This window comes from Ambystoma mexicanum, chromosome 5p (assembly GCF_040938575.1).
Source record: "Ambystoma mexicanum isolate Mex_15411 chromosome 5p, UKY_AmexF1_1, whole genome shotgun sequence".
Classification (NCBI taxonomy): domain Eukaryota; kingdom Metazoa; phylum Chordata; class Amphibia; order Caudata; family Ambystomatidae; genus Ambystoma; species Ambystoma mexicanum.
This window is the reverse complement of record NC_090930.1, coordinates 701178145-701190902: the sequence shown is the minus strand read 5'-3', so window position 1 is coordinate 701190902 and position 12758 is coordinate 701178145. Positions and strand designations below refer to the sequence as shown.

At 43.6% G+C, this 12758-nt stretch overlaps 1 protein-coding gene across 1 annotated transcript in view; it reads right to left on the bottom strand.

Moving 5' to 3' along the window:
• Nucleotides 1-5106: 5106 nt before the first annotated feature.
• LOC138481142 (gamma-aminobutyric acid receptor subunit gamma-4) overlaps nucleotides 5107-12758 on the bottom strand; it is a 2457252-nt gene continuing 2449600 nt past the window's right edge. The window contains exon 9 of the mRNA XM_069613069.1: nucleotides 5107-5486. Coding sequence (XP_069469170.1) covers nucleotides 5208-5486 — 279 coding nt within the window. The 3' untranslated portion in view covers nucleotides 5107-5207. The remainder of the gene's footprint in view (nucleotides 5487-12758) is intronic.

The following is a 12758-nucleotide window of genomic DNA, read 5'->3' as shown; positions in this document are numbered from 1 at the left end:
CATTGATGCAGCTCGAGAAGTCGGGTTTTAAAATAGAAGAATGAAACAAAGGAAAACACTCTGACGCCTTTACAAAAGCCCATACAAACATGTTTCTTCCCAGTATGTGTATTCCTTTGCTTTGTGTTTTTATTCAAGATTACTTTCTTAATGGCGATTCTTTGAAGACAATTTAGTTTGCCCAGCTCCAGTCTGCAACTCTGTGGAGCTTCCACGTACCACTTGCTCTTTCATTTCCTAGGGAGCACCCATTGTGGATCCTTTTTTGGGATTGTTATTTCGACTGACTTATGCTGTAACAACACACGCTCAGTTTGCCTCAGTGATAGATAAATCATTTTCTACATTCCAGTCTTTGTTTTTTTCAATGCTCCTCTTGTTATTTCAAGGCAACCTAGTTTTGGGAAAAGTAGCAGGTCAACCTAAGATTCTCTTACAGATATGTTCTTAGGGTGCTTATAGCATCCTATTACTGTACCTGTTTTTTTTTCTGTGTTTCTGTGTTTCCAGTAGCAACATTGACTATGCTTCCTCCTGTGACCCCACCCAGTCATGGTTTCCTGTGTCGTGGACTGATAACCTTCTAGCTGGCGGAATATAGTAAATAGTAGGCTGTAACTTATTTGGCCTTAAATTTATTGGACAAACCTTTAAGCCCCCACTTTCTTTGATCGTTTTTGAGGGGAATATCACAGCAAATAAACATTCTAAGCTTGAATTCATCTTGTGTAGGCTAACACTGAATTATGTCCTTACATGTATATGCTACAAAGTTTTTCAAAATCCTCCGAGTTAGTTCCTTCACTATTGTGTGACACTCCTACTATCTGCATATTGTTATGTTGCCATTGATTCTCCATTTTCACCTGCTGGGTCCTGATTTTCTCAGCTTTCTTGGTGTTCTTAGCTTGGATGAAGACAGTGCAGTCACTTATGTTCTCATTATCTAACCCATGCGTTTCGGGTTTTTTGGTTTGCTCTACGATTCTAGTGATAAGGTGGAGATTGGAAATGGTTATTTATGGTCAATTCTCGGTTGTGAGCTCCAGCCATGAGGTCACAAAGGAATGTGTTGAGTTATCTGCAGCACTATGTGGGTGCAGGATTCCAGTATTCCTTTGAAATTTACAACCCCTGAATCTTGCTCAGGAGAATACCTTAGAAAATGTGGGTGTGGTGGCAAGCATTGTTTGCTGTCCCTCCAGAGGCTGAATGGTGTATGCACGTTTTATTGTTGATTTAGAATTGCCATCTACTCTCCAGTTTAGCATCAAATATGCACCTAGAACTTTGGCAACTGCTAAAATTAAAACCTCATGGTCACCAGAGGGTTCTCTGAATCAGCACTTTTTGAGACCTTGAAAATCCAGTGGTGACTATGTGTCTCTATACCGATCAGAGCGCACCCTGTCTGCTGTGAAATTCCTTTGATTCAGTGAGGATAACTTGATCATTTTTTCAGGAGGTGCTTTAGTGGTTCTTCCCTTCTCTGGAATCGCTTTTGATGCTTGACCTCTTGAACCTTCCACTACATCCTTCTGTCATCCGAGTGTGGGAGTGGCCTCTGCTGGAACCTTTTTTAAGAAGCAAAGTCGGACTCTGTTAGCATCCTTCCAGTGTGGAGACCTCCGGTGGTGTGTCTGATGAACTTCTCCTGAACTGTGACAGGCATCATTTGTGCCAAAGTGTCACCATTGCTGGGTGTCTCGTCTGCCATCACTAAGCCACAGTGCCGCCACCTGTATTTCTTCCAGTGGATCCTTTGACCATAACTCATCATCCAGATCTGCTCCTCTGGGTTCGGGGTTGTCTCCTAATGTTTCACCGTGTCTGTTAAACTGAGACCGTAAAGGCTGCTGCTAGAATGGCCAACAGCTTCGGTAAAGGCTGCTGCTAGAATGGCCAACGGCTCCACTCCGAAGCCTTTTCACTGGAGCATCTTCGAGTGCTTTCCTTCATACAGGATCTTCAGTTGGTGCTCTTTGGGCTCACCTTTGAAGATTTGTCCCCTGTTTCGTGGCTTTATTGCTTCCAGTCTTGGCTTGCACATCCTGAATCCATCCATTTCTTTCCTGACTTTTGATGTCACTACTCACATCTACAATTTCCCACTCATTGCCTTGATGAGGGCAGCTCTATGCAGGACTGCCTTTAGCATGACTTTTGAACCATCATCTTTGAGTCTGTATGGGTCCTGTGATCAGATCCTTTACAACCTTCCAGATGGATAAAATATGCACATTGTGGGACCACTGACTAAACCTTCGACCCTGGGAAAGATTGTGTTTCTATGGTCCGTGTGTCTTACAATAATACCAATTTGACTCCTGTGAACATGTTAACATTCAATGGTTCTGTGACACCATTTTCTGTATTTTGATGTACATGCTTTAACGGTATGTTAAATGTGTAATTACATGCATATTTTATATTTAATTCCGATACACAAATGTACTATTTTAAAAGCATGCGTACAGATACGTGTGGACTTTCTGATAGCGTTTGATAATGAAAGTAATTACTGTACCTTTAAACCAGTTCACGACTTTAGAAGGGGTTCATTCATTGTTCATTCCATTACAGCATTTACAAAGCCAGGTTCTCATTAAGTAAACGCCCAGTAAGCCAGGTAGAGTGACATATCTGGTCATTAGCAATAGTGCCCAAGAAAAGCCTCCCTAACACTGAACACCCAGGTAACCTGGCAAGTGTGTAGCTCCCCTAAATTGTTTCTTTCACTCCTGTCCCTGAGCTTCCACATTACAGTATTTGGCCTCTATTTTGTATCCCTCCTTTTCTCATTCTACTGTCCATGTTTTTATGCTTTTCTGTATGGAAACTGCTAGTCCTCGCTGACCAGATTTTGTAATGCTGTATGCGATCCTTTCTTATGACAGACTTCTTTTTCTGTTACGCACCCTCCATATGTCAGCCTCCTAACTGATATCTTATGCTCCTTTATGACAATCCCAAACATCTGTCTCAGACCCACCCCTACATGAACCATGTTCTCTTGTTTGTTGCTCCCCAATTGCATGGATTGGTTCCAGCGTTCTTATGCCCTCATATTTCAGCATGTCCTTCCTCTAACTGTATTATCATATGTCATCCTACTTTCCAATACAGCAGTATCACAGCCCGTCTCTGAATAGCAAGTCTCAATAGTTTTCATATAAATTCGGGGAGAAGGGGGTAAAGTCCTTCCAACCATCATGCGCGACATCTTTAATTGGGGAGTTTGGGTCCTCTCGATGTGTCCTCAATTGATTGGAGCAGTGCAACAATACACTCAGGGTCTGATTCTGAGCTGCATGTAAAATAAGAAAAGTGTCATACCGTGATGGAGCAAGACTTTCCTTATTTGTTCCACAAGCTGTATCTATATTTAGGTAGATACAAAATGTGGAGCAAAGGGGAAAAGTGTCTTTCCATGTCGCAATGATACGTTGCTTATTTTACATGGAGCTCAGAATCAGGACTGCGTGTGTTTCAATGACAACTTTATACTGTCCTCCTCCATACCTGCATAATATGAACAGTCAGTATGACATGAATCTCACTGCACCTAATGCAGTTAATCAGAGCATCCATTTGGCATATCAAACTCATTTAAATTGTGGGATAGGGCTTTGCATTGACTGCCTTGAGGGCAGTTAATCAAAGACCTTTAGCAAGTCCATCACAGTTTTTAATGATTGACATTTCAACCAATGTATGACTTCCGTGCTGCAGGTCCTGCTTTTAGGCTAGAGATACCCTCGTTGGCAGCACAACTATACCTGGTCCACTTCTTGTGCAATTGATGTTACTCTGGTTAGGTCCTTACTGTAGTAACTATAAAACGACCTCACGGACCACCACAAGACATCTGTATTTATTTCAGGACGTCCCTTCAGCTCTGTTCAGACTTTCCTCGGACACACTTGTACTGTTCAACATATTAAAGAAAACATCACCCTTTGAATTCCTACCTTTCTAGAAACACAAAATGCTGTGGCAACAAAAAAGTTTTCCCAGCTGGACTTGAGGGATGGCGTGGGGTGGAGAGCTCGTATGGAACTTACTGACCCCTGACCCCCAAATAGAGTGAAAATATAGGCCCTGAAGACAAAACAAGACAGCGGGCCGCATTACAACCCTGGCGGAATGGGTTTAATGGCGCCGGTAATGGTGCTGGTGCTGTTAAACCCATTCCGCCCTATTTGGAGGTTCCCTCGCGGGACCCGCTCTGGACGTCTAGTCAGACCAGACGTCCTGTGCGGGTCCCCCGAGGGAACTAGCATGCTAACAACGGGCCCGTCATTAACGGGCCCGTTGTTAGCATGCTCCCCATTCCCACTGAGCCCTATGGGGGCTCAAATTAAATGGGGATCGTCCGGGTCCGTGTTCCCAGAATGGGGAAATACCGGGCCCTCCAAAGTCGGAATGGCCAGGTAATTCCCTATTCAGGGAACCCGGACACGAGTTTGGAGGCAGCCATGCCCTATTAGGGGCTTGGCTACCTCCAAACTTGTAATGAGGCCCAACGTATCTAGACCTATATGGACATCTGATGGGCACTCAAAGAGTTCATATGCTACCATGGTATGCTAATGTTTCCAGAAAAAGGGATCAGTCTCTACCTCTCTGCCTTATCATCCTTCCAATCTTCTTGCAATTACGTCCTATAGCAGCTAATACAAAGGGTCGATTAAAAGATGCAGCTCTTGATGTAATGCAGCAGCTACAATACTTATGTTGAAATTACAGGGCACATGGAAAGGCATTGCCTTCTTGCTTTGGCGTTTCTACTACATCTCCAACACGTGTACAAATGGGCGCAGTGAATAGTGCTCGACAAAGGACTGATATAATGTGGATTTACTGTTTAGCTCATGCTCAGTCCCCAAATATAAAACACAACATACTCCTTTCAATAAATCCCCTCCCTCCATTATCAATTTCCGAAACTTCAGTTGTCTTACCCTTGTAGCCCAAACTTTCAGATGTGTGTCTGCCTCTGCTCTATACAATATTTGATCAAGAGTGTCGACACATGGTTGTTTGGAAAAATGAGAGTCTTTTGCTCATTTGATCAAAAACATACAGCATTACATCTGGTTATTTTGAAAGAAATCTTTAATGGAATAAGAAATTGCTATATTTTGTGAGAACTTTAATAATGTACAGTATGTGTTAGGTTTATTTATATGTAACTCATGGAAAAGTTAAAGGTAGAGATATGCAATCCAATAAACAATGTTAAAAAGCAGAAAGGCTGTGGGGAAGAACACCCGGGAATAGGAGTCCAGGCGAGAAATATGGATGCGGATGCGCCCCTGCCGCCACGTCCCTGTCCGGCAGTCTTCAATGCAACAGAAAAAACTCTCACACTCCTTCCCTTCCAAGCAGGGGGATCCGGGCGCTTCTTCCACTTCAGACCAGTGCATCACATTGTTGATGGTTATGGTGGTGTAAGTTGGCATAACATTTGTTTCACAGGATGACTGAAAGGAAAAAGAAACATGAGAGTGAATATAGATGATTGATGTTGTACTTGTGAACCACAGACAACAATGGTTTGACAAATCCCCCACCAATCACACTGCACAACCAGCTGTTGCATTATGTCATGAAACATCACATCATGATTTCAATATGTTCTCCTCTGCAATAGCTAATAAGCGTTTGCATCAGCAGTTCCCCCACTGCACAGCATTCAATGGTTCTGCCTTATTATACAGATCTCCATCACAGAGCGTAAGTTAATTGATAATGGCACTGTGTGCAGGACAGCTTGAAGCTTGAGCTAGGCATGCCTCCTTAGTAGTCTTCTCAGACGAAATTTGGTGAAAGAAAAACACCAGAACTTTGAGCAGTTAGTGGTACCTTAATATTTTAGGTCATTTGTCCAAGAGTTTTACAAAGACAGTCCTAATCAAAAGGGCATGTTGCCATCTCTGGTTGGGCATAGGCACACACTCCACTGTCCTGTAGAGGTCATAAGGCCCTACAGGGCAATGGGATATACTGTAGATTTTCTCTTTGAAGTGTCAGCATGGTAAAAAAAAATAAACATAATTGTAAAAAATAAACAAATATATATAATATTATATATTCAAGAAAAAACTTTAGTTGCAGGGACGTTAAGGTGAGAACTTGCAACAAAACCCCTGAAATTCAGCTAAAGTCACTGTAATGTTGCCCCCCCTCCCTGTTGCGCAGCCTATTACCACAATGATGACAACAGCACATGGTGGCTACCAACCAAAAAACCCACCTATGCTCAGAGAACAGTGTCAACCGAACAGAAGCTGGCAACAGCACATCACAGTTATCTTGCTCTTTTCTCCCACTCAGTCCTACTAACCTATCCTGCCTCCCCACTTGCTTTACAGATCTGCCAGAGTTGCAAGAAACCATGCAGGTTGCAACACTGCACTGTACAAGAACCTTTAACATAACATAACCAGTGGCCACGGCCTGGGCTGGGTCCACTGTACATATTCCCCAATATGTTTGTTTTGGACCCACTAGGTGTACATGTCATTCGGGCCCACTAGCCAGTAAGCATGGCCTTGGTGTTCAATGGCGAGGGCCATATTACACCCCTTGACATGTTGTCCCAATAGGCCACCTGACACCTCACTTTCAATTTCCCCTTATTTAGTATTCATTTTTTTTTAACTCAGTCTTTTTAAAAAAAAAAAAAGTTGTTTCCTATAACTGTGGTTATATCAGCAATGAACTACAAATAACCCCGAAAATTACAAAAAAAATCAGTCACTTTACTTGTGACGCACTTTCAAAAAATAACCCAAAGGGGCCGGGATTCACCTGGATAAATGGGTTCATATGAGTGGTTGAAGTAATCAGGGGATTCACACAAAAGGGGGCAGAGCTAACTATTGTAGCCAAGGAGTCACCCCACAAAACAGCTGCTTCTGGGCTACGTTTCCCATATTCCTGACATTCTCCCCAAGGTTTCCCTGCATGAGACACAATGGAGCACAGAACGCATTGCATCATTGCTACCACTCACTAACGTGATAATATGGCGAATGGTGTTTACAGCAGTGGATCTCCACTGAGAGTGACACAATAGAACCACACTGGAAAAATGAGTGGATGCAAGCAAAAACAAGGAATGGGTGGGTTTATAACAAAACGACAGTGTATTCCTCCTCATGTTATTTGTGTGCGCCCCTCGTCAGAAGCCTATCTTCCTATGTACACATGAGTTAGTACTTGAATGCAATAGTTTGGGCTGTAATAGGTGTCACAAGCGACCCCTAATAGCCCACAATGGCGTGCCAATTTAAGAAGAAAGCAATTAAAACGAATAAAGAAATGCTGATAGCATATTTGTATAATAAAAAGCACGTACTAGTGGTACAGCCTTTATTGAAGTATGTTAGGAAACGTTAGATGTTTGAAAATGTGTTATGATGGCAAAGCTTACAGGGAAATTGGAAATTCCACCTTTGCACAGGACATTATGTGGTTGTTATGAGGGCGCGATGATCAAACACAAAGGTGTCAAGTGGTGTTATAATAGTCTTGAAATAATATTTGGGATCGTTCCTTTAATTGAGTTGCAAATCCATGTTAATATAATTTTGAATGTTCACACACTCTGAATACAAAAATGGGAATACGTACTGAAATTACCATTTTCCGACTTAATAATGAACGATAATTAACCTCAATTGTAAAGCGTCTGTTCCTTTGCACTGTACAGCTTTATATTTCCAGAAACATAAAAAAGAAACAGTGCAGTTCCGTAAGTGTGCTGCTCCAATAGAAGATTCATCCGTCCATGCGCTTAGGGCAAACTTTGCCCAGGTTCAGACATGCACAGAAAGAATAGGTTTTTGCACCAGGGTCATTCTGACCTAATGACAATGCAGTTCCAAACTGTACCTGGAGTCGGGCAACATTTTTGTAAGATGGCCCAGTGAGTCCTCAGTGCTGGATGGAAGCACATGACTTGCACGCCTCATGCAGCTTTGGACACATGACCTGTGCAGAGGTGTCGCTAGGGGAGTGCTGGGAGGCTATAGCCCAGGTTGTAGGATAGAAGCTCAGGGGCTGCAACCACAAGACTAGCTAGCACCGAGCCCGAAAGTCCCAACTTTAGCGTAGCACCAGCTCTTTTCCAGACCCAGCAACACCCTTGAACCTGTGAGATGTGCACAACAAAAGCATGCCCATTCCGGTGGGCATGAGGACACTGATCTGCAGTGCATGATTTGCACGGGCAGAAATGGGTTTGCGGGTCAGGGTGCAGAGCACAGATATCACTGGATTGTGATGTTGAAAATAGTGGTGGTGTGGCACAAGACAGCGAAAGCAAATGAAAGACATCAATTCCAGAGACTCTCAAAACATGAGGCAATGATGTGCTCCCATTTTCCCTACTCAGAGTTTGCTATTGAGTTAGCCTGGAGTAGATCAGAAATTCCCTCTTAACTTGGTAAAACTACAAGAATTACAAAGTTGTAGGACTCTTGTCATTGATATGGCGAAAATAGCTTTTCTGAAGTCAAAAGTTCTTATATTCAGTTCTGAATTTTGATGAGTGGGGCAATGATATTCAATCAGCATGGGTATAACACTGACCATGACTTGAGTGGTTAAGCACTGTCTTATGAGGACAACGAGAACTTACTTTAGCTATGATGGTATGTCACACAACTATGATGAGTTGTCACATTTGATGTGAGGCACCCCAAATTCAACCACACAAACTCGCTCCTTGGTGAAAGGGAACACTCACCAAGCAGGCAACTACTTCCATGTGGAGGGATGCCAGCACTAAGGAATGCTGGGAATGCATGAGAGGAAAGGGCCATTGGTTGAAAATGGGAAGCTTGTACTATGGTGGGTGATCAAAAGCTCCGCGGTACAGATCATTTACAGATTAAAGCTCTACCTCTTAAACCCGAGGAGGAACCCTCCACGGACTTGACGGGGCTTGCAATATACCATAACAGTTCATCCTGAACTATATTCATGCATATTTCTGACTTTACATGCAATGTGGGAATTATTGAAACTACTCTATTGGATTTCACAAACCACATGTCTCATTATGTATCTGTTTGATCTTTGAAAAACCTGGCTATTACCATGCTAGAGCCAGAGAACTACACACCCTAAAAGTCCAGTGGGCCAACCTTGCTTCCCCTTCATAAGATTCTGAGATGGAGGGGAAAGATACATTTCCGGTGTGCTGGTCCGGGTGCTGCTAGCAAGCATACTTCAGATGGGGTGGGGCAGGGGGGCTGCAGTACTTAAGCCGATGACTGTAGGAGCTCCTTATTCTTGCACTGAGAATGTTTCTAGACACTCTTGCTCTGATCCACAATTTCGTGCTGAGCCTTGTTGCTTGCTTTCACCAGAACCTGCTCCTGTTCCAGCACCCCTGTTGCCTGCCTCCAGCCAGCCCTTTTCTCTTTGCCTTTCAGCCCTGTGCTCCAGCAGGCCTGTACTGTCTGCCCTTAAGTGCCAAGGACGAGTATGCTCGTCCTTTTTGCAAAGACTTGCATAATAGCCTGGCACGTGTTCCCTGGCTTTGTTCCTTCGGTTGTTTTTCCTTTGTATCTATGCCTGCAATTCCTTTACTGCTCGGCCTTCTGTCCTTGATCATTCGGTCCATAGTTTCCTGCATTATAGTCTGCAGTTTCAGTGTGCAGTTTTCTTGATTCATAGTTCAGGCCACAGTTCCTTGATCCAAATCGATAGATTCCAGTTTAGCCTTTAGTCCTCAGTAACTTTGGAGTACAGTTCCCTGCGTATTCTCTTCCTCGTCATTTTTGTCTTGAACGGTATTTATTTAGACTTCCTGTTCTATCTATGTATATTTCTATAAAGGTTTGTGTTATTCTTCTTGTCCTCACTAGTGCTTATGTAATTCCATTGCCAATAATTTGGCAGCTGGATTTTCCAGCAGTAAATCCATGCCCCTTTGTTTTTTGCATGGCGTTAGTTTCCCTTGTTGTAAATATTTTATCACAGTGCTGCTTCCAGTTCCAGGAATGAGTCACTGCCTCCTGCTGGACTCATGAAGGTTAATGCCTCATTAGTATTGATTCTTTTGTCATGCCTAGAGGTCCAGAAATAGAGGTCCACTGAAGATGATCTTTTCCATGAGCAGTCTCAGAAAGCTAGCTTTTCCCATGACATTGTGGAAAACCATGCGACGATTGAGGGCCTGTTTCACAGAACGTTTTCCTATGGGATTGAGCCATTATAAAACGCTTCTGTTCATTAGACCCTGATTGTGTACCCTAGGGGAACCAAACCTGTCTGTCTTCGTTGTATTCTCTGCCTTTTTCTGTGAACTGCCATTGTTGCTCAACGATACTGTGGTAGGCAGAGCAGTGAAACACAGAACACACAGAATTTTAATTCACCTATGATCTTTATTTCAGAAGGTCATCAAGGCTAGGGGTTTGTTTAATACCTACTTGTCACAGGGGTAGAACTACAAGCAACTGCCCCAAACATGTTCCCATACATATGAACCCTTGTCTCTTTCGCAGACACCCTATTCTATAAAGAAAGAGTCTACAAACAGATGACAAAAACATTCAAATACCAAATGCCACTGTTGCCCTGGAACCCCTCTGCACTTCGGGACTGTCTCTGTATCCCTACAGCCCCCTCCCTTCCCCAACACTTGTTCTGCACTTACCTTGCACTTGCCACCAGCTGGCCCTTTCTATTTATTACCTTACGCCACTTACCTTTACTGCACTTCCCCTCTCCCCTTCCCCTTGCACTTTTCCCCCTCCCCCACCCCTGCACTTGCGCGATCTGAATGACACCGGGCCTAGTAGGATCGTTGTATGTCTCCCCTTTGTTCCTCCCCTCCCTGCCTCGTCGCGCCTTGAAACACCTGTGTATAGGCGCGTTACAAATACCATATCATATCATATCATATCATATCATTCTCAATATGTCCTTACCCTAAAGGCTGCCCGAGTATACCAACAGAAATGTTCGATACGTTGTCAGAAACAAAACATTCACAAACCAACCCCTTCATGGTCATCCCTATTCAAATAACACCTACAAATCATTTGTTATGTTCCGCTCCTGAGGCTGTTATTTACAGTCTGCTCTGGCTTTGTTGACCTCTCTGTTTTCACAGTGCACTTTCAAGACCTCTCCCCAGCTTGATGCAGTGACTCTCGACAAGTGTTTCATTGGGTTTTGCCCACAATCTCCACAGGTTTCACCTAGACCTTAATTACACTCAGTCTGCTCAACAGGTCACTCTTGGACGCTGGATCGTTCCGGGATTCTCAACAGATCTCTTCTAGACCTTGGTTCTGGTATGCTTTGCCAACTGGTCTCCCCTGGAACTCCCTTTCGAGCAGGTTTCTCAATAGGTCCTTCCTGGGCCTCGCTTCACTGAAGGTTGTAAGCAGGTCCCTTTTGAACGTGGGTTTGGTTCAGGTTTCTTTAACAAGCCATTCAAGGAATTTTGAAGAGCGGGTCCTGGGCGTGGTTCAACTGATAGGTGTTTCCTACCCTCTTCTTAGGTGACTGATATTATCATGTCCTCCAGACATGGGTAACTTTATCTCTCATTTATCCTGTGGTCGCTGTTGGAGTTCTCAGGCTCTTGTTTCTGCAATTCCCTCAAGGCATGGTAGTACCATTCTCAAGACCGTGGTTATTTTTCATTTGCAGGGTTCTCAGGCATGGGCTGCTTCTAGTCTGGTCTCTTTCAACTTTCCCCAGAAGCTCACAACCTTCTGACAGTCAGTACATCTACTTGGGATTCCTCCTTCTGCACTCCACCTTTTTTAGGAGGAGAGCTCAAGTAGCCAGATCAGCTTCCTCATATCTCCTCTCTAATTCTACAATTCCCCAGACCCTTTCATACTCCTGTAAGAGAATCTTGCATTCTACTCTGACTTCTAATGGGTTGTTCCTCATTCCAGTTAGAGAACCAAGATTTTATTGGTTATTTCCTTAAGTGTTGTATACTGCCTCTCATTCTTGTATTATTAGTGTCTCCTTTGGATTTGGAAATAACCTGACAGGCTTGACTATCACTTATGAGGGTCAGTGAGGAGTTAGAGTTGAGGGCAGTATTCAGCACCATCTTGGGAAATCCTCCTGTATGGAACTCGGGGAGACACAGTTCTGCACTGTCTCTGTGTAATTGATACTGACATGGCCCTGGGAATATCAGAGCACAGGACGGGTGATCTTCCTCTTCATCTCCCTCCCAAGTAAAGCTTTAAGCTATTTTTGTAAGACCCCTTTTTGCCACAGGTTCGGAGACTCTGTAACTGACACCCGTATTCAGCATAACATTCGATTCCGGGGTTATATTCTAGTGGATTAATGTATCTTAAGAAATGTGGTTACAAGACCTCCCGTTGCACCATCAGATGGGGCAATACTGTGTCTGTTGTGGAGTGAGAACCCAACACGATCCTTTACTTTACTTTACTTTATGCTTGTTACGTGCCGAAAGCCTGCGGGCATCAGGGCGCGGTGGAGTGCAAAGAAAGTCACCTGCAATTTGTATCTCTCAATAGTTTGCTGGGCGAAGGACTACGCTGGAAGGAAAAAAACCAGGCTATACTCAGTTATTGGAAGAGTCTGGTTTTCAAGGCTTTTCTGAAAATGGCGTAGTTTTCCTGCTGTCTTAGATACACTGGGAGCTCGTTCCAATATTTGGTTTCCTTGAAAGGGAAAGATTTGCCTCTTCCCGAAGCCCGTTTGGCTTCTGGGATCTTTAGGAGGCCAGTATC